The 21,587-nt window shown below is 49.3% G+C and overlaps 6 protein-coding genes across 6 annotated transcripts; 3 read left to right on the forward strand and 3 right to left on the reverse strand.

Annotated features, from left to right (window-relative positions):
- Window positions 1-396: 396 nt before the first annotated feature.
- On the reverse strand, window positions 397-3,337 carry N7466_005597 (MCM DNA helicase complex subunit MCM2; the record flags this gene model as incomplete). The annotated part of the gene is made up of 5 exons (XM_057164994.1): window positions 397-493; window positions 557-726; window positions 787-3,092; window positions 3,151-3,263; window positions 3,333-3,337. 5 exons carry the CDS (start codon window positions 3,335-3,337, stop codon window positions 397-399), a joined length of 2,691 nt encoding a protein of 896 aa, XP_057020593.1.
- An 813-nt stretch (window positions 3,338-4,150) lies between these two features.
- On the forward strand, window positions 4,151-5,872 carry N7466_005598 (putative metaphase-anaphase transition protein (Mlo2); the record flags this gene model as incomplete). The annotated part of the gene is made up of 4 exons (XM_057164995.1): window positions 4,151-4,236; window positions 4,293-4,347; window positions 4,401-5,808; window positions 5,865-5,872. The coding sequence occupies 4 exons, from the start codon at window positions 4,151-4,153 to the stop codon at window positions 5,870-5,872; spliced, it is 1,557 nt and encodes a 518-aa protein (XP_057020594.1).
- A 345-nt stretch (window positions 5,873-6,217) lies between these two features.
- Window positions 6,218-7,988, reverse strand: ssn3 (cyclin-dependent serine/threonine protein kinase SSN3; the record flags this gene model as incomplete). Its single annotated transcript, XM_057164996.1, has 3 exons — window positions 6,218-7,286; window positions 7,344-7,497; window positions 7,892-7,988. The coding sequence occupies 3 exons, from the start codon at window positions 7,986-7,988 to the stop codon at window positions 6,218-6,220; spliced, it is 1,320 nt and encodes a 439-aa protein (XP_057020595.1).
- A 2,108-nt stretch (window positions 7,989-10,096) lies between these two features.
- On the forward strand, window positions 10,097-13,857 carry N7466_005600 (putative phosphatidylserine decarboxylase Psd2; the record flags this gene model as incomplete). Its single annotated transcript, XM_057164997.1, has 7 exons — window positions 10,097-10,243; window positions 10,388-10,432; window positions 10,483-10,722; window positions 10,797-11,226; window positions 11,283-12,800; window positions 12,864-13,615; window positions 13,678-13,857. 7 exons carry the CDS (start codon window positions 10,097-10,099, stop codon window positions 13,855-13,857), a joined length of 3,312 nt encoding a protein of 1,103 aa, XP_057020596.1.
- Window positions 13,858-14,743: 886 nt separating this feature from the next.
- On the forward strand, window positions 14,744-16,661 carry N7466_005601 (Mis12-Mtw1 family protein; the record flags this gene model as incomplete). The annotated part of the gene is made up of 5 exons (XM_057164998.1): window positions 14,744-14,930; window positions 15,036-15,602; window positions 15,666-15,830; window positions 15,883-16,051; window positions 16,106-16,661. The coding sequence occupies 5 exons, from the start codon at window positions 14,744-14,746 to the stop codon at window positions 16,659-16,661; spliced, it is 1,644 nt and encodes a 547-aa protein (XP_057020597.1).
- A 1,276-nt stretch (window positions 16,662-17,937) lies between these two features.
- Window positions 17,938-20,559, reverse strand: N7466_005602 (threonine/serine exporter family protein; the record flags this gene model as incomplete). The annotated part of the gene is made up of 1 exon (XM_057164999.1): window positions 17,938-20,559. One exon carries the CDS (start codon window positions 20,557-20,559, stop codon window positions 17,938-17,940), a length of 2,622 nt encoding a protein of 873 aa, XP_057020598.1.
- Between the last annotated feature and the right edge of the window lie 1,028 nt (window positions 20,560-21,587).

Genomic DNA, 21,587 nt, shown 5'->3' on the forward strand with positions numbered 1-21,587 from the left:
GCTTTGGGGGAAGGTGTACTAGTAGGTACACTGCGGCTACTACTATGTACAGGAGGTACATAATACAAGTTGATGTTGAATGGAAAGATGGGATGGGAAGAATCTCCAAGAAACCAGCGTGGACCAGTCTTGGATATTCGAGTTTTTGTTCTTTTGGCAGTCAATGAACTTTAGCAGTAGGTAGTAGTGTGGATGTGAATCTAGAGTCTATTCAGATTGATGTATGATATCATGTATATTTGTTCAATTCATTAGATCATAGCCCGCCAAACTCCCAAGCAGAGCCCTGCAGTAAACATTTAAAATAACAATGTTGAAACGCCGTTCACATCACATGCAGATAAGATGGTATTTTACTCAAAAGAAACAGCAGACACCCTCCCCATTATACACTGTTTACCGCGCAGCAGACGTAGCCCGTGCCAAATGTGGGTTAGGCACAGCGACACCGGCGCGGCGCTTGGACTGGGGCTTGGGACGAGCCAATGTGTACCTGAGAGCAAGAAATGTTAGCATTTGACACTGAGGATTAGAATGCGATGCGTGATGAACATACTTGGCAAATGCACGGGTCAGCGCATTCTTGCAGCTGATCTTTTGGCTGCCGATGAAGGATTCCACAGTGACAGCAATGGCGCGATCAATGTCCTGGGAAGAGCAGTACTCCGACAGACGCATCTTACAGAAAGACTCGGCAATACGCATGATAGCTTCGAGGTGACGGACCTGGTGAATTTGGTTAGTCAAGGGCCCAAAAGAGATTCATGTTGTAAAGAAAGTGCTTACAGTGATAGGGTAGGCACCAGTGGCCAAAGACTCGCGACGCATATCTGCGAAGAGACGGGCTACCTTGTCCTGGTCGATTTGGTATAGCTTGGGGTGGCAACGCTCACGGGCGTAGAGGATGTACTTGCGCAGCAGCTCCTGCGGGATCTCGCCCTCCTTTTCTTCTTCAGACCTCTTCTGCTCGGCAGCGCGCTGATCAACTTCCTCTTGTGTTGGAGGAAGGGGACGACCTTGCTGATCAATGCGGTAGCCTTCGTCGTTGATAAGGTGACCCTCGGTGTCAACCAGGTCGTTATCTTCATTGCGCAGGGGGCGAGCAGGGTTAGCGCGGTGGTGAGACTCAATCACAAAGTTGGCCAAGCGCTCATCCTCGCGGGGGTCGACCAAATCGCGAACCACACACAAGATATCGAAACGGGACAAGATAGGCTCAGTGAGCTCCACGTTCTCTGATAGAGGCTTGGTAGCATTGTACCGGCCACCCTGAGGGTTAGCAGCGGCGACCACGGCACATCGAGCCTGCAGGGTTGTCACGATACCGGCCTTCGAGATAGAAATAGTTTGCTGTTCCATAGCTTCGTGAATAGATGTCCGATCCTGATCGTTCATCTTGTCGAACTCATCAATCAAACAGGTACCACGGTCAGCGAGCACAAGCGCACCACCTTCCAAGGTCCATTCACTGGTGAGTGGGTCACGGCGGACACTGGCTGTCAAACCGACAGCACTGGCACCTTGACCGGTGGCGAACACAGCTCGGTGTGCTGTCTTCTCCACAAACTTGAGTACCTGGGACTTGGCAGTACCAGGGTCACCAAGCAGCAGAACGTTGATATCACCACGGATCGACATCTTACCCTGTGCCTGCTTGCTGACACCACCGAAGAGAGAAAGGGCAACAGCAGTCTTGACATCTTGGTGGCCGTAGATACTAGGCGCCATGGAACGAACAATTCTGTCAACAATGTCTGGCTCGCGGGACAGGGCGCGAATCTCGCGTTCATCCTCCTCGGTCAGACGGAAGCCAGCCAGCTGATCATGGGATTTTACTACCTGGTTGGCTTCGATGATAGTGGCGAACACGGGGAAACCGTTCTTGTTGTTCAGCTGAGCATCGTAGCTGTTACGGTAGATACCAGTGATCTCAATCTCATCACCAGGCTTAGCCGTGTCAATCAAGTCAGCCAACAAGACAACCTCTCGCTGGCGAGGCAGACGACCAGCAGGAACGGTGCCAGGGGATTCTTGCAGAGTCAACTTCTGGTAGTTGCGGTAGACAGTCTTCTCGTTGTTGACGGTGAAAGGACCGCGAGACTGGCAGTTCTGACAGAAAGAAATCTTCACTTCCGCGCTGGATTCCTGCTGGAAAGGACCAAGAGTGATGCCACACTTTGTACAGAGGAACATCACAAACTTCAACTGGGGGAAGACACCGGTACGGCGGGTAACCACACCGCCAACACGAACAAGACAGTTGAGATGAGATTGACGCAGCTGGCGGAGGGTATAGATAATAGGAACGTCGGTGATTCGCACATGAATCTCGTTGTGGATGTCATGGTACTGAGGGTAATGGAAGAGAGTCACATCGAGCGCAACTTGATCGAAAACTTTGAGAATCTCGGTCGGCTCGTTGGCGAGGAAGTATGACAGGGCCGCCTTGGTCTCACTCAGATGGGCGTAGGACACCTCCAGAGAAGCCGAGTTGATCTCACCAAGGGTTTTGATGCGGTTACCATACACAGATTGACCACTGGGGTCAATGAACTCTGTCAGGAAAGCCTTAAACTCGCGGTAAATAGAGCGCAGGACCTGAGGCTGTGTAACCCAGTCGGTGATGTTGGCGGCCTTCACATCTGCCAACTCCTCTAGAGACAGTTCCTCCATTCCCTCATCTGCCATGTCAATGTCTTCGCGGTCTTCATCGTAAGCGTGTCGCCGACGCCGAGGTTGGCGCGAAAGATCCATTTCTTGGTCATCGTCATCCTGCATGAACGCAGCGGGCATACGCCGACGAGCCATATCTCTTTGATTCAACCGAGCATCCAATTGGCGACGTGCGGCAGCGCCAAGTTCCTCGTGGACTCCATCATCATCAATGTAGTCTTCGTTTTCGTACTCATCTCGTTTGTTAATGTCGTAATCCCGCTCAAAGTTATCGTCGAACAGGTTAATGCCGTCGTCATCCTCCACCAGCTCATCAATATCGTCAATGTCGGGGATGAGATCAGCTCCCTCAGCTCCCTCATCTTCTTCATCGTCCTCGTCGAATGGCATGGGAGGAGGAGATGAGGCGAGGGCGAAGGCTGTTCAGATTGTTAGTTGACCCAAGCCCCGCAATTCTCGCTCAGGGGGTTCACATACGACTGGAGGGGGGCATCGCAGAGGAGGAGGGAATGTCATCTGGCTCTCTCGAACGCTTGCGAGCATTTGAACGGGGTCCGCGGTTTGCGGCCGAGTCACTGGGCCGGAGGGGACTACAAGGGCATTAGCATCGTGAATTCTGCAAAAATGAGCGAAAAAAAAACTCCGGTCGCAAAACTCACTCCATGTTGTGTGTTTGCTCAATGAGCAGTTGTGGATAGGATGCAAAGAAATAGAAAGATAACAAAAAATCACACTGGAAAGGACGGGTGGAATGAGATGGATTTTCTCGAACACCCCAAAAAGCGTGGTTGATAGAAAGGGAGGAAAGGGAGGGTCGGAGTGCGCAAGCTGAAGATTGGTTCGGATTTGGATCTAACGCGTTGCTACGCGACGCGTTTTCAATTTTACCCTTTTGGGAAGCCACGTGATTTTCACGTCGGCATGCTAGAATCCAGATGTATAGAGGAACCCATTCAAAAGGAAATTGGAATGGGTAATCTTTAGTCTCCTCACTTCGTTACCTGACCTTCATCCTACCTTTCATTCTGCTTCATGTATTTCCTTCCCTTGATTGACCTTCGAATGAAAAGTGATCTGACATAGCTCAGTGCAAACGAATCAAACACCGCGTTTCGCGTTCCGTCCATTCGCCGCATCATCAGCTCATGCGCATCGTTACTTGCTATCCTGGATCTCGGAGAAAGCACCATTTTCTGACCTACGACTGATCGGAAAAGACACTGAAGCGATCGCTCTGACACTTCTGCTGCATACTCCGGTATAGTGCCAGCCATCGATAACTGTGCCAAACGTCGACGTGCTTGAACAATTCAAGAGTCCCCGTCGCGAAGTTGTTCGACAAGAAACCCCGAGCATCAGATCAAAAGCTATATTCGTGGTCTAAATCTGACCAGGAGGATTATTTGAGGTTTATATCTAGTGCAACACCCATCTAACTGAGCAAACGTTAGCTCCTCAAAAACTACAGACCTTCGAAATGGAACAATCTATTCCTACTGAGCCTGCGCCTGTCGGTGTCCGGTGTGAGAGCATCGAGTCTTCACAATCCCAGACAGCCCGAGAGTATGCCGCGGTCCCAATCAAATCCTATGTGGTTTTTGATGCTTATTTTTCGTTAGATTTATCAACGATCAAATGCGCCTTGAGGCTGATGCGCGTGAGATTCTACCTTATGTGAGTAAATCGGAAACCTACTTATAGACCCACTATATACTGACCAGAACTAGTCCTTTGACTCTTGCACTTATTCACTCGGCCCATTGAAACAGAGCCTTTTCGCCTGTTTGACATGTAACCCCTCTGAAAACAATGACGATGACTCAACCGATGCTGGAATCTGTTATTCCTGCTCCATCGCCTGTCACGGTGAACACACTCTGGTGGAACTTTTCAACAAGCGTAACTTTGTCTGTGACTGTGGAACCACTCGCATGCCAGCCACATCTCCATGCACATTGCGTGAAGACCCCAAGACCGGCCGCAAGGGCGTCCACTCCCAGGAGGCGGCTAAAGACAATAAGTATAACCAAAACTTTCGCAACCGGTTCTGTGGCTGTGGGGAGCAATATGATCCCCACCAGGAGAAGGGTACCATGTTCCAATGCCTCGGCCTCGACTCCGCTGAAGCGGGTGGCTGTGGTGAAGACTGGTGGCACCCAGAGTGTCTCATCGGTCTACCACGGGACTGGTATAAAAAGAACCCGGACATGCAAAAACCAGAGACTTTCGGCGGCGCTGATGGCGCTGATGATGGCGCCGACGAGGAGAACGACGAGGTTCCTCTGCCCCCAGGATTCCCTGCCGAAGATGATTTCGATCAGTTCATTTGCTTCAAATGCATCGGTCCACACCAGTGGCTTAGACGCTATGCAGGAGTCAAGGGTATCCTGCCACCTGTATTTGCGGAAGGGGGCTTGAATGCCCAATTACCAATCAAGTTGACCGAACAACAATCAGAGAATACAAAGAAGCGCAAAGCGGATGACGATGAATCTTCTTCCACTGAAGAACCGACAGCGAAGCGGACCAAGGAAGCATCGCCTCAGCAAGAGCTCACCGAGCCCCCAGCTCTCGCCACAATCCCCGAAGAGCAGCCAACAACAGACCCCAAAGAAAAACCCAATCCAGAGCCCAAAGCCCAAGAATCCAAGGCCGGGCCTCAACACGCTTTCTGCATGGACCACAATCCCACAGCGCCGTTTTCACTGTTCCTACAAGAAGATTTCTACTCCAGCATCTGCCACTGCCCAGAATGCTACAGCCATCTCAAACCCTATCCTCAACTTCGCGAGTTAGAAGAAACCTACGAGCCACCGCTTTCAGAAGACGGTAATGACGGTGCCGCAAGCACAGGCACAGGCAGCATCCTTGAACTCGGCGAAGCCGCATTGAGCAATGTTGACCGTGTGCGCGCCATAGAGGGCGCTATGGTTTACAACCAGCTCCGCGATAAGGTGAAGGCTTTCTTGCGGCCTTTTGCTGAGAGTGGGACGGCTGTTAGCGCAGAGGATGTGAAGGGGTATTTTGAGAAGTTGCGGGGCGACGAAGCCGGTATTAAGGATGCGGCTAGTCGGGCCGAGACTGGTGGTGGTGGTGGTGAGAACGAAGAGGGAGACGGTCGACGTGAACAGAACGGTGAGTTTCGACTTGATACGCTTTATTGATATGAATTACTGACGTTTTACTTCTAGGTTACTGAGCACACGTCATTCAATGTCATCAAGTTTTGAGGACCCTCTTGGTCTGCGTTTCTTTTGGTTTGTGTATTGATATCTTTCTTTCGGTGGTGCAATATAACGGATATGGGATGGCATATGGATATGGTTAGTAGGTCAATTAGGGTCTTTTTTTTTCCAAATTCAAGGTCTATCGTTATTTAATGAAATTCTATTGAATGATGTACATGCTGGAAGACAAAATATCTGTAGTTAACCGAAAACCCACCTAACGCCAAGGCCATGAAAGGATAGTACACAAACACCGAAGCCCAGACACAGTTCATGAAATATGTATAAAATGACCAATGATGCAACCCGAACATAAATCATTCCTTGAGACGCTTACTAGCCCTCATCAATGAATCGTCTGGTAAGCCACTACGCTTGGTACCAGGAAGACTTCCTGTGCGGATATCATTGTCGTCCTGGGTAACCCGGCGATGTGGATACTTGCTCTCAATCCCTTCGAAGCAATTCCCGCTTATAGGGCCCCCATTTGAAAAATAAGGATGCTCGAGTGCCTCTTGAGCGGTAATGCGCTTTGTGGGATCATACTCTAACATCCGTGACAACAAGTCGAATCCATCTGCACCGGGTGTACCAACACTCGACGTAGCAGAATACCCGCCATTTTTCAGGCAGCTCTGGTACCAGCCCTCGAGGTTAGGACCGCGGTGGAAATGTGCAGGTTGTCGGTGTAGTACCAAGGACTGTAATTGGGTATACTCTGGCATGGACACGAGGCCAGGCCATGATTCCTTGCGGGGGAGACCGAGAATCTCGACGATTTTCATCATTTGGTTGCGCTGGAAAGGAACAGTCTTTTTGCTGTCCATTTTTGCTTCCTCGCCCTTGAATATCGGGCGTAGGGATAGGAGCTCGGCAAAGATGCATCCCACAGCCCACATGTCGACGGCAGGGGTATAGTGTCGGCTTCCAAGGAGGAGCTCGGGTGCTCGGTACCATATTGTAACGACGACCTTGTCACCGGAGAAGAGGGAGTTAAGGGGTTTATAGAAAAGTCGGGCCAGGCCTAAATCACCAATGCGGATGGCGCCGCTAGAGGTGACGAGGATATTGGCCGGTTTGAGATCTCGGTGCAGGACCCAATTGGTGTGCAGATACAGCAGGCCGTTGAGAAGCTGGAACAATATTGATCGGACCATACTGGCTTGGATGGCGTGACGCTGTGGTTGGGTATGGTGGTGAATGATCTGTAGCAAGTCATGCTCCGTATATTCAAACACCATGAAGATGCATTTGTCCTCTAGGATAATCTCTTCCAATTGGACGACATTTGCATGGGATAATTCGGTACAGAGAGACATCTCCCGAATGGCGGACTGTGATAAGCCTGTATATTGGATGGATTCGCCTTCTTTGTCTGGTTTGAACCTAGTAGTTCCATGCTGTCAGATATGGCCTGGTAAGCACTCTTCCGGGGAACCATACTTTTTGATCGCGAATTCTCCCTTCTTGCCATTTTTGCCAATAGCTTTGTAGACCCTCCCGTAGGTTCCACTACTGATGAAACCCACAACATGATATCGATCTCGGACTCGGACTTTACTGGTATAACCGGTGGATTTTCGGGAGTCGAGAGCTTCTGCGGGAAGATGGATGGTCAGCCAAAGCACGGATCGCAACGGTCTTTCAGGTAAAGAAACGGGGGGACAAATCAACGGATGCACGCGTCTTTAGGTACCCAGCCGGTGTAATGAAGATCGCAAACCAGAGATGTATGCCATATTTCCCTCTCTTTCTCCCAGGACAGTTACCGAAACGAGACTCAAGAAAAACAAGACAGGTAGCATTGAAGGGGAAAGAAATTACCCCGAGGATAGAAAGCCCCAACAGAATTTAGAAACGGGAATCCTTTTCCAAACATGACGCAACAGAAGAAATGGCGAAACAGGTCAAGATGAAGACTACTTTAGAAGAAAAGAGAGTGGACACAGAAGGCGGTCATGCGGCAAGGCAGGAAACCAAGATATAATTACCGTCGACTGTGGCCTGCAAATTCCGTTTCAAGTTCTGGCCGACCGTTCTTGTTCGGGTAGAGAGCGAACCGGAGGAAGGTGGGTTTGTCAGGCTCATTGGATCGTCACTTTGCCCATATGGCACCTGCCCATATGGAAGCGGCAAGCTGCGACTTCGGGCGCGGGAAACAGTTTTGTCGATGTCAAGATAGGGTGGTCTGAGTCAGCTGACTTGAGGTGGTACGATTTGATTTGATCTGAAGATTCGGAGGTCCGATTGCGCGGGGATTCAGGTGGGGGAGGGTTAATGGAGTCGTTGGCTGTGGTTTGGGGGAAATGCGGAAATGCGGAGGTCGATGAACGAACCAAGCGGGAACTTGTGTAATGTGGACCACGAGATGAGCTCCCGGGGGATTATATCAGCATCGGGAAGTCCAATTACACCAGAGCATATACCACTCAAGTACTAGTAAGCTGTAACTCAGGGAAACATTTGAAATATATACAATCAGTCCTGAGAGTGGAGAGCACTGGATTCACTACTAGTAGTGTAGGAAGACTGAGGTTGCGACAAGACTACATGTGCACCAGTTGACCTCAAGTGCTGATCAGTCTGGATATCACGTGCATCTCAGCATTGGATAATCTGATTCTGTAGCAAGTTTGATCCTGTCTAGTACAGCAGTCACCCCTTTCTTCCTTTCAACTTCCTTCATAATAGCTGAATGCAATGGCTCTTTGCATTGAGAATGAAATTATGTACCCGGCAAGGTCAAGTCTCCAAGCCTGCCCAGGTGAATTACGACTCGAGTCAACTGCGAAAGTGCACGTTCCCTGGTTGGAAACTTCACATATATTGACTGCGGCTCTTCGCCTATTATATGCCGGTTAACTAGACCTGGTGATTACGACGATTGGCTCGCCCTTGAATCCTCCGAGCTGGCTACCTAGGAAGTCTGTGTAAATGTGTAGTGGTATGTATACCTTTTTAGATATATGACGGCCCGAGCAAGCGTAGAGACGAATTTCTGGAATAGCAAAATGAAAAATCAATTGATTGAAGTTACCACCAGATTGACGATGATTGCAAGTGCCGGCACCTGGCATTGTTGAGGGGGCGTAGTGGGTCCTGAACCCCCTTTTTCGTCAACTATCAGGGTACGGACTCCGGAGTAGTATACTAGTAGGTAAGATGCGCATTGTTTTCCGTAACATTGAAAGATACAAATGGCATCTGGAGTGCCGAGGTCCGATAGTCTTCTCGATATTACCGTTTGGCTGGCATATGAGGACCTCGGGTTAGAGATCAACTGTTACTTTTGAATCGCCTTTCACTATAATTATCAAGGGTTACTTTGATTTGTCCAATGTTGGCTACTCATTGAAGAATCTGTGTTTTCCAACTCGTATAGAACATCAAATAGTAATATATTTGCCTTATACCTTTAAAATAGGGTTTAAAATCCCGGAATGATCGGAATGCATGTCTAGACAGAAGCATCTAGTCCAAAGCAACATGAATCTGACTTCAATCGCTTTCTATACTTGATATGGTGCGCATGGTGAAATGAAATGGTGCGGGGTACCGCATTCCAAGGTGGGGGGGACCACCTTGCATTGTAAGACTTTGAAGAACAGGTAGGTCTGTACGGAGTAACCATGACAATTTTGGAGGTCAATAAGTAAAATCCACAGTATCATTGGTAATGAGTTGTCAAGACTCAAGGCTAGTGTCTAGACAAGGCATCCTCTTTTTTTTTTCCCTGTTGTGGTGGAGATAAAGTGGAGAACGGGAAACTGACGTCGAGACCAAGAACCTCCCCAACAAAGCCCCACGACAACCTCCTTTTCGCTCCCGGGCCTTTAACCTCTTTTTGACTTTCCACTTCCCCCAATTCTTGTGAAATTTAACTAAATTGTCTCGCTTCCAAAACCAAGGCCACGTATTCCAATTGCCCAGTGAACATCCCCTTCCCTATTGTGTTTGTTTGGGACTTTTTGTGGTACCGTGTCTTGGACTCTTGGCTTTTGTGCTGGGATCGACCCGAAGCAGATCGTACGCGGATCGGGTACTCTGGGGGATGCTTTAATTGAGCCACGCTTACCACAACTGGACAAATTGACTAGGGCCAAAACCTCCATTTTGGAAATCATCTTTCTTTTCCCTTTTCACTTTTCCCTTCAACCTTCCTCCATCGCCGCTTCGGCCTGCATACGCATCCCGTCATGGTCCGCTTACCGCTCCCGCAGCGACTGAGCTCGCATCTATCCACGAGAAGTGCCAGCTCAACACCCGGTCAGAGCAGGAGCACAAGTCCCATGCGCATACCAGCTGAAGCGAAACCTTTATTACTTAAAGTCACCGTCATTCGGGTAAGGCTAAATCAATCCAACCCCCCTTCCACTGCTAGGCAGCCGCCAATCCGAGATGCCTTGTCACCCCACAAAAGAAACAGGAAAAGAAACGCGAAGGAAACGGCAGAATGAGCTAACCTATGCCTTGTTGTGTTGAAATAGGGACGGAATCTGGCAGCAAAGGATCGAGGTGGTACAAGCGACCCTGTAAGTGCCGTCATCCCATATCCTCTGGTTCATGAAATCTATGGGCCTAGTTCGCTAATATGCGAGATTTGCAGTACTTGGTGGTGACATTGGGAGACGGAAGGCAGTCGACGCCGACCATATTCAAATCGCTAAACCCCGAATGGAACGTATCGTTTGAAATGCCCCTCAATGGGGTCCCACTGTTGGAATGCATCTGTTGGGATCATGACCGGTTTGGCAAGGACTACCTGGGCGAGTTTGATATTGCACTGGAGGATATTTTTGTCGATGGGGAGATCAAGAAACAGGTAGGGAACACCGCGCAGTCTACAATCAGGAAATTCCGGCTTCAGGATGCAATGGTTGACCTTGATATGCGTAGGCAACATGGTACACTCTCAAGTCGAAACGGGTATCGAACCGCAAAAAGAAGAACAAGAAAAACAGCAATGTGTCTGGCGAGATCTTGCTGCAATTCTCACTCTCAGACTCGGCAAGTCCCACCGCTTCACCCTCAGATACGTATCGCAAATTCAAGAAGGCCGTGTCCTCTGGTGATGACGATGAACCCGTCGAGATTCCGACAGTCGACCTCGATGACATGGACCGTGATATCGAGACATCTGATGAGACAGACGACCCTTCAAAGCCCGAGGTTGTTGAAAAACGCCGCCGAAGACTCAGACTAGCTCGTTTAAGAAGGAAGTCTCTTGCTGCTCGTGCCTATCAATTCTCGGGCGCAGGGAGTGGCGTGCAGGGTATTGTCTTTATGGAGATCGTCAAAGTGACGGATCTTCCCCCTGAAAAAAATGGTATGATTCACTGTCCTTGTTCTATCATGATAGATGGTTGATTTGTTATCCTGCAGTGACTCGGACGTCTTTCGATATGGATCCTTTTGTTGTGACCTCCCTTGGGAGAAAGACCCTGAGGACTCCTGTCATTCGTCATAACCTAAACCCGGTATATCATGAGAAGATGGTCTTCCAGGTAATGCGACATGAAAGGACCTATACGATTGGTTTTACGGTAATGGACAGGGACAAGTTCTCAGGCAACGATTTTGTTGCATCTGCAGGGTTCCCTCTGATGACTCTAATTCAATCTGCTCCGGAGGCAGACCCTGAAACGGGTCTATATCACTTCGTTGAGTTTGAAGAAGAGGTTATTCCACCCGCAAGGTCTAAATCTCGGCTTCCCCTTAGCTCATCGCCATCCTCATCAAGTCTCTCTAAGATGTCGCGGCCCACTTTGAGGTCGCGTAACTCGGCCACCTCTCTTTCAAGCAACTCTGTACTTGAACTTGTCAATAGGGCCCCTCCCACGTCCGTGCCAGAGGAATCCGGTAATTTGACAGACAGTAGCTCCTCTCTACAGGTACCAACCATCCCATCTACAGCTACAGTTACTGTGGAGCCCGAGCATATTCCACCAGCCGATGAGGAAGGTTTGCGTTGCTACACTATCCCTCTTACTCTCAAGAATCGAGATCGATGGGAAGACAAGCACACACCTGAACTATTTGTGAAAGCCAAATATCTACCGTACAGTGCACTTCGACAACAATTCTGGAGACTTATGTTGAAGCAATATGATGCCGATGACAGCGGCCGCATTGACAAAATTGAAATGACAACCATGCTTGACACCCTCGGATCAACATTGAAGGAATCGACAATTGACGCCTTCTTCGAGCGTTTCAGCGAGGATAACGCAACCAGTGCGACAGTCGACTTGACCTTTGACCAGGCCGTGATGTGCCTTGAAGATACACTACAAGCATTGCAGAAGAAGAATGCTACGCCCGATCCCAGGAGACCAGCACTTGCACCGTCGTCCGTCGGCAGTCAAGATAGTGAGGAGCCATCTAGCGGCGATGAGCTCGCCTTAGAACCCAGCAACGCCAAGCCACATCATGCTAACCCGGATTCAACAGCGGTGCCCACCATATCCAGTGACGAGGCGGATCAGCCCAGCTCGAACGACGAATTCCTACGACCTGATGATCTGGCAGATGAACGCGGCGAAGAGCACGTGGTGGAAATCCGCGAATGCCCACTCTGCCACCAGCCTCGCCTTGGCAAGCGATCAGATGCGGATATCATTACTCATATTGCGACGTGTGCCAGCCGTGACTGGCGGCAAGTCGACAACCTTGTCATGGGTGGGTTTGTGACCTCGAGCCAGGCGCAGCGCAAATGGTACTCCAAGGTCATCACCAAGATTTCCTACGGTGGCTACAAATTAGGTGCCAACTCGGCCAATATTCTCGTTCAGGACCGAATCACTGGGCAGATCAACGAGGAGCGCATGAGTGTCTATGTCCGCCTTGGAATTCGCCTTCTTTACAAGGGACTCAAGAGTAAGGACATGGAAAAGAAAAGAAGTAAGTTTCTACCTGGGGTCTCCGTCCCCCTTTTTTCTGCATTCTAACAAATATGTCATCCAGTTCGTCGTGTTCTACGTTCTCTTAGTATCAAACAGGGCCGAAAGTATGATGACCCGGCGTCTGTCAGCCAGATTCGGGATTTCATCAATTTCCACCAGCTGGATATGTCAGAGGTACTGATGCCTCTTGAGAAATTCAAGTCCTTCAACGAGTTTTTCTATCGTGCATTGAAGCCCGAGGCCCGACCGTGCTCAGCCCCAGAGGACCCGAGGATTGTGGTGTCCCCTGCCGACTGCCGCTCCGTGGTGTATGATCGCATGGACGAAGCAACTAGTATCTGGGTCAAAGGTCGAGAGTTCTCTGTCGAGAGGTTACTGGGCAATGCCTACCCCGAAGACGCCGCACGGTACCGCAACGGTGCGCTCGGAGTTTTCCGATTGGCTCCTCAGGATTACCATCGTTTCCATGTGCCCGTCGATGGAACAATGGGCGAACCCAAGACCATCGAGGGTGAGTACTATACGGTAAATCCGATGGCTATTCGCTCCGCCTTGGATGTCTATGGAGAGAACGTCCGAGTGCTGGTCCCCATTGACTCTGTCGCTCATGGGCGCGTCATGGTTGTCTGTGTCGGAGCCATGATGGTGGGCAGCACAGTTATCACCCGCAAAGCTGGTGAAAGGGTTTCCCGAGCGGACGAGCTTGGATACTTTAAATTCGGTGGTAGCACATTGTTGGTTTTGTTTGAGGAGGGGGTAATCAACTTTGACAGTGATCTCACAGACAACTCTAAGGGGCCACTAGAGACACTGGTAAGATGCCGTGACGCATGATTATAATCTTCAACTATCTGATACTAACTTTATTGAAATAGATTCGAGTTGGTATGTCTGTTGGTCACAGCCCTGACGTCCCCCAGCATGAACCCGATATGCCCAAGAAAGCAGAGAACATCACTGCCGAGGATATGCAAGAAGCCAAGCGTCGCATCGAAGGCAGTGTTGCACCTCCACCTCCGAGCGACGTGTCAAAAGTGGATGCTGCCATGCAATGATCTTTGAATTATTGTTGATTTCATCTGTATAACAAAGTATGGACGGGCTCAACTCCCGTTCGCATAATCTGGGTTTTTCGTTTTCATTCTTCATTTGAAAATATTGAGATTTGCCTATGTTTCAAATTTTCACGGCGTTGGTGGGTTTTAGTCATAGCGTTATCTCATCTAGTGGCATCTGCGCAGTTGAATTCCTTTGTGTTAAGGGGAATTGAAGAATCTGGCAGCTTTTCAACAATCACATTGCATGATCATAGTAGCAAGCTATGCTATAATAACCGTTGTTTTCCTTGAGAGGGTATTTTTCTGTAGTGAACTATTATTTAACAGATTTTCATGAATGTTAGTGTATTCTAAAAGAGCATACTAGTAGTTATACTATGCACTTACCACTAGTAAAAGCTGTCTTTTGTTAGAGTTGGACCGTTTTCTGAGGGGATTCCCAAAGTGGACTAGCGCCCCACGCGCCCCGACCAAAACAACCGCGTGCCCGAATCCCTCCAACCCACCTTCTGCGCTTCCTTGCCGCCCGCAGCCACTTCATCGCGGGCACCATTAAGACTCTCTCAACACCCTGCGCATTCGACTTCACCTGGGAACACTCACTTCTCAAAATTCATGCGCCAACAAAACCCCAATTGAGGGGACCGCGACCGAGAGATCAGCCTAACTTGAAAACACCGACGCGAACGACTCTCGACAAGACCTGGTCGCGACCACATTCCACCAGGGGGTATTCAATTTTTCAATAGCCAAGGCATTTCCACCGACAGAAAGATCTTGGAAACGCGAAACAGCGAAACCGGTGGTTTTATTTCACCGACCGAGGGGTTTGAAGACCCTCTAAACCCCCTCAACCGACGATCCCGCGTGACGCCCTCTTGACATGACCATCGCGGTCTTAGCGGCTCCTATCACGAAAGTAAAGCTCCGCGAACCGCTGGGGACGATTGCAATGGCTGCGACACAGGCGCAGTCGCGTTCTGGCCGAGGTCGGCCACCGACACGGCTGAGCAACTCAAAACAAGACCTGGAGGAGATTACAAGCAGCACGGAGGCGAAACGGAAAGCGGGTGAGTTTTTACTCAGCTATGGGAAGGGTGGGCGCTTGGTTGTACTGGGCGAGAATGAAGAAGGGGAGAAGAGTGCCAAATTACTAACTACGCGCTGTTTTGCAGATTACGAGGAAGATTCAGAAGGATTTCGTTTTTCAAGGAAACCAACTAAGAGGAACAGACCGTCCGTTGAACCAGAATCAGAAAATCACCAGCCAGACATCGAGAATGCGCCCTCGAAATCTACGCCGCGAAGAGGCCGTCCACCCAAGAAACGGCCGGCCGAGGCTGCGAATACGAATGCCAATGCAGTTTCAGCAAATGCGAAAATTACAGAGCTTCCAACGAGGCGAGGGAAGAGGAAGGCTGTCCCGGCAGTTATTTCAGAGCCAGAACCGCCAGTGCACTCGAAACGCTCATTAAGGAATGACGAGTCACCCGCAAATGCGCCTCCAGAGAAAAAGGGGAAGAGAGGACGACCAGCTCGTGCTAGGACTAGCGATACCAATGGATTCAAATCACCAGAACCTTCAGCAGTTACAAAAGTGGCTTTGCCACTAGCTGATACTCCGGTTATTCAGCGAAATAAAGACCTACGGGGGACGAAATCCTCGAAGGGATCACGGCGAAGCAGTCTGGGCATGCGGGGGCGACGAGCCAGCTCACTGATTGACTCGGGAGCATCCATCGGTAGGGATACCTAACATGGGCATTGTGGCACCGATGAGCTAACTTGCGATTTTCCTTATATAGCATTGCCCCATCGAGAAGTCGCTACAGCTGATTTCTATAAACATATTGCGGAAGGTCTCCTAGAGCCTCGTCGAATGCGGCAGCTTCTGATTTGGTGTGCAACACGAGCGCTTGGGGATAAGCCTTCAGGCTCACGCTCGGAAGATCAGAGCTCACGCCTAGCAGGTGATTTTCCCTATAATCGCAAGGGAAATGGATTTGAACTGACAATGTTTAGCCCGTGCGATCCAAGATGAGCTGTTGAAAGACTTTTCCAATAATTCAGAGCTTTCGAACTGGTTTGACCGCGAAGACGTGAATCCGCCTACCGTGGTAGTGAAGAAGCCGAATCCAAGGAACGTGCAAAATTCAGACAAGATCAAAGAATTGGAGGAACAAATACAGAAGTATGGCTATCCAGTATCTCCAATCGATGAAGTTGTGCTAACATTATTTGACAGGCTTCAAAAAGAGCGACATGCTCTGAACGCGCTTCTTAAGCAATCACCAATTCCACCCGTCACTACGTCCTCACCAGATTCTCCCCAAGCCTCCAAACGTTATCCAAAGAAATCACTCCCCCAAATCGATCCCTCTCTCCTCGACCCCTCTCAACAAGCCATCCTCGCATCTCTTCAACCATCCCTCCCAACAACAGCCGACTCACAACCAAGCGACGACACTTCTCCTCCATCTACAATCCGACCACCTATGTCCCCATCTACCGTCTCAGCGCGCCTTTCCCAAATCACAACCGGCCTCGCCCCTACATTGGACGCCTTTGCTGCTGGAATTCATGATATCGAGTTATACAGTTCCAGCGCTGACGCCGTCTCGTCACGCATACTTCGGATCTGTGCAGAGCGGCTAGAAGAGCGCGATGCACTGAATACCCGGAAACGCATTGACATAGAAGGCGATAGTGGCGAAGACAGTCCACAAAAACCACGCAGGGAACGTCCGCGGGAAGACTTAGGCCTCATCCTTGGGGCGTTAAGTCGTGTCGAGAGACGGTAATAAGCGAATATCTCATTTCAACTTGAATGTCTTTTCCAGCGATTCCTTATTTACTTTCTTTCCTGGGCTTTAAGTCGGGACTTTCCTACGGAAGGAACTGATTGACTGTTATCATGATCTTGACGAACTTGTCTCCTTTTCTCCGCCAGTCGGAGGCGAGGGGCATGGGTGCACATTGCGAGAGGGGACTGGGTTGATGGGTTTGCATTGCAATTCGTTCCACAAGCACGGAGTTCCGGGAGTTGTCTTGTCTAATATACTGCGCGAGGGATTCGATCTTATGTTCTCTCTCTGTTTTTTTCTGTTATTACAACTCGCGAATGTTGTATCTATATTCTTTCCCATAGGGAGGAGGTGCTGTTAGTAAAGCAGCCAATGAATGTCAGTGATTGAAGGAAACATTGTCCAAGGTTGATCCATATATGAATTGGTGATTAAATTGAATGTAGACTCATAACATTTGAAACCCACAACATTTGAAGCTAACATTGAAGAGACATTTGAACAGAAAGACTTGGATCCACTAGTACTGCACAAGCTCTGCTTAGTACTGGACCAGAACGACTCTGATAGAGTGACATAGTAGTATACCTCCCGAACCCTTCAATTACTTGACAAAATATAAGAATACAGAGTAAAACAGATAAGATTCATACGTACAGAAAGGGGACCTCGATATTTTTGGTCGTGGCTCGTGGAATCGTATCTTCTATGTATGTCCAGACTTGCAATCTGGATAAGGCATCGATACAGATTTTGTTGGTTGAGAGACGAAAGATGAAGACAAAAGAAGAGAAGAAGAGAACAGATATGAAAAAGTCAGAGGCGCAGGACGAGAGCGAGGATAATAAATGAGATTTTGCGTTGCGCGTAAGAGGCTTCACCAACTTCTGCCTCGCGTGCAAAGTTCGATTTACACAAATGGAAGCCTTGGAAATTGATGAACTGGAGACAATCGATGGAAGGGGAGGGAGATACAGAAGCAACAAGCAAGCTCCAGCACCTAAGTCGCTGTTAAAAGTTCAAGCGCAATACAACTTCCAACTGATTGTGAGTTGATCGGGAGATTTACAGAAGCGAAAAGCTCAAGAGAACTCGATTTAATCGAGAGACATTGGAGGAACAGAGGAAAAAGTTGGTCAAGGTCGAATAAGAAGGTGGAGAAAAGACAGACGGAGAAAGAAAGATACCAAACGAAAGTAAAAGAAAAAAAAGATAGAAAAAGTAACTCAGAAATAGATTAGACAAGTCACAGATGAAATAACATAGATTTGCATCAAAAGCTGAACAATCCGCTGCGCTTCTTGCCCAGCGGGTACACCACAAGAGCAGCCAAGAAAAGGCCCACGGTTGTCCCAATAGCAACCTGAACCATACCATATCCAATATCGAATGCAACACCATAGCTCTGATCTCGAGCCTCAGAAGCCGACATGTTCTTCGCGGCATCGACAAAGCCCTGTGTCCCGTTACTCACGACAGCATATCGGGTCCGAGTCATCTCTTCCGCGGACGTGATTCCCGAAATCAACGATCCGCTAGCTGCCAGACCAGAGGGCACGAGGACCCAGATAGCAGGCAACATTGCAGCAGCAGCGAGGCCATGGCGGAGCCGGCTGTAAAAGTTGCCCAAGAGTCCGATGACAAAGGCGCCAAGGGCATTGGAGACCTGGGTGTTGGAGTAGAAGCGCTTTCCGCTGAAAAAGCTGACCACGTAGCCAGCGAAAGAGATCACGATCATGATAGGGATCTGTTTCAATTTGGACTGGTTCACTATGGCCAGACAGACGGTGAAGAGGATCACGAATGGGAAGCGCTGAAGGTATTCATTGTTGATAGGGCTGGCCGGGCATGTATATTCAGTTGAGGCCTGGGCATCTAGGAGGCCGTATACCGCTGTGCCGATGGTGATTCCGAACCCCAGGAACAGAGAGTAGATGATGGCATACACCATGCGGATGGAACCGGCGATGATGCTGCCTGATTGGAGCTCCAGACTGGCGCAAAGGACCGTATACCCCGGCAAGATAAGGGCAATGGATGATTGTGCCAGTGCAGAGAAACAGAAAAGGGGATCACCTTGGTACCGGATGCTTCCAAAGGCGCGAGCCAGGAAGGAAGTCAGCACTGCAGCTGAGATTTCAAAGACATTGGAGTAGAGGCTTGATTTAGGCGAGAGAATCAGCTGCAGGATACCGAGAAGACAGCCTAGTAAGAAGGCGATCGGCATATCTATTGGCCGTGCGTTAAAGGCAAAAGGTCCCACACATGCACTCGCGCAGCCATGAGCGAAGATTTGTAGGAATAGGTGGTATTTGTTAGGTTTTGTCGTCGTATCATCCAGACGTTGAATAGCCTCCTCCACTCCGATGACGTCGTGAATCACTTCTTTGTAGATCTCGTGTACATCGGCCAGTCGGCCAAGATCAATTCCTTGACTGGACCGGACAACTTTGACCTCCGTCGTATGCGTGGTGGCATCATCAAAGGAAATGATCATGCAACCGGGGAAATACAAAAATTGACCATCAATCTCCAGCACACGGGAAGTCATCCGCATATACTCCTCAAGACGGTGAGTCGGAGCACCATACTTCATTAGAGAACGACAAAGGCGGATGAGATATCGCTGGCGGGAGAGAGTCTCCGCAATATGCACCGTGATGCGGATCTCATCTGCAAGCTGGTTCGACCGGGCCCATGGTCGTCCCCCACCGACGGCCGCGCCACTGCTGTGAGAGCGCTTCAGCGTGGAAGTCGGGGAGGTGCTCTTTGGTGATGATCCCGATCCGGCTAGAGTGCTGCTCGATCGGGTTGATGACTTTTCATACCATTTTCTTGGCCGGTGAGGTCTCCAGATAGGATCAGGAGAGAATCCACGTTCACTGAAATCTACGGAACTCCCTCTTCTGGAACGGCCCCATCGGCTGCGGTTTGGGTTGTAATCTGGCGGTCCGCCAGTCTGCTGGTCGTACAGCTTCAGGATGGAGGATAGAATGCCTCCACGGTAATGTGTCGGCCGTTCAACATAAGTATCCGAATTACTACCCTCACTGGGGGTAACCTGGCCAGAGAGAGGGCCAGGTGGTGGTGGGTGAATGCGAGGCAAGAAAGGATACTCTCGACGGGACATTTGTCGCACGAGGTGAAAAGCTTCAGCTTTGCGCGGTGTGTATTCATCCTCGTCAGTTAAGTCTTCGAATAGTTGTTGTTTTTCAGAAAAGCTGATCATAGGAATCTCATCCCCATATTCAGTATGAAACGCCGCTTCAGTCGGAGTAGATGATATTGAAGACGCTATACTAGAGCGACAGCTTGGCTTCGGAGATTTTTGGGGGCGACTTAAAAGAGATACCAGCCGTTGAGCCTTGTCTTTTGCCTGGGATATTGCCCGCCCTTTGTCATTTGTACCAAGTCCAAGCTCCTCTGTCGTTCCGGGTCCCGATGAGCTTGTCTGGATGCTGATCTTCAAGTCGGTGACATCGGCTGGCGCGCTAGGGCTTCCTCCGACCAGTGAGGGCAAGGCAGGAGGGTCCACGAGCCCCGTTGCCTGGATAAAAGGAATGTTGGCAGTGGGTAAGGGCTTTTGTGGGAGCACAGTGCCCCTGCAGTCCCGGGATCTGCCCATAGCTTCAGCAGTGGGTTCCCTTAGCTCTGCTTCATCCTCCGTGAACTTGACACGATTGGTGGGTTTGGGCAGGCTGGCATTCCAATGATTGCCCTGTGCGCCAACATCATTTGGTTTCCCATCCCTATACGTCTGCTGGCCCTGGAAATCATCATTCAGCAGGGGCAATGATGCTTGACGTGACACTGGAGATACTTTGTTTGGTCCCGCCGCGGTATCAGACACACTGGACTGGCGGGAGACCGAAAGTTCAAAGTAGCCTCCCGCCATTTTCTTTTCTCGGTAAAGGATCTTTGTTTGGTTTTGTTTTTTTTTCTCTTGTTCTCTAAATGAAACAATCCGCTTCAGCTCCAACTAGCCCCGAATGGACTGTATCTCGGGTCTTTTCAAATATTGGTGTAATCGTATAAGGTGGTCGAGTACTGTAACCTGGCAACAGGTCAGCTATGTGAGATCCTATACCTAGGTAGAAGAAGGAAATGATCTCCCGGGTAAACCCACATGAGCTTCTATTGATAGTTGACTGGATAAGAGCTCTTATGGCCTTGTTTCTGACGCAGGCCAGGTATAAATGACTGGTGGCCACCAAGGGCGTTATCCCGGGTTTGCAACAGTTTCAACAGGGACAGCAGGCACTGTTGGGAGAGATTGGCTGCTGCCAGGAATGATATTATGTCACTGACAGCATCATGCAAGATGGGATAACTTGTAATCAAGGTAATGATGACATTGTAAGAATTGAAGTGGATAGGGAAGGTCAACGACTGGGTATAAAAGTTGAAAGACAGATATTCCACGATATTTTTTATGTGCTTAGAGACAGCCTAAAGGGGACAATGTCATGGGAAAGAAGAGTACGATCCACATGAAGAGCTTCCCAGCAATACATGTACTAGGGGAAAGGAGGGAATGCCCTTCCGAGCCGGTTTCCCAATGTTGATTTGAATTTTTGTAAAATACATTATTTTTTTATATTTTATATTTTATTTCGCCACAATGATAAATCACCGGGGGCTGGGTCTCTTGAGAGAGAGGGTTAAAATATAAAACAAAATAAAGGTCACGAAACACCGTCTAACGCATGGGTCTTGCTTAATTCAGCACTCTCAAACGTCTCTCTTTAGCAGGGTATGCTCCGAGAAGACTAAGATCGACACTCTGGATTGTAGCTTATTGAAACTTCCCCGATTGGAATTGTAACTGATTCATGGAAGCGGGTCATCAGCAAGGTAAATCCCAAGCTCATTGGTAAAGTCCGATTAACAGTACATTCCGGTTCCACGGAAGCCATCAAGTGC

Source organism: Penicillium verhagenii, assembly GCF_028828195.1.
Source record: "Penicillium verhagenii strain IBT 33310 chromosome Unknown utg000006l_segment0_segment0, whole genome shotgun sequence".
Classification (NCBI taxonomy): domain Eukaryota; kingdom Fungi; phylum Ascomycota; class Eurotiomycetes; order Eurotiales; family Aspergillaceae; genus Penicillium; species Penicillium verhagenii.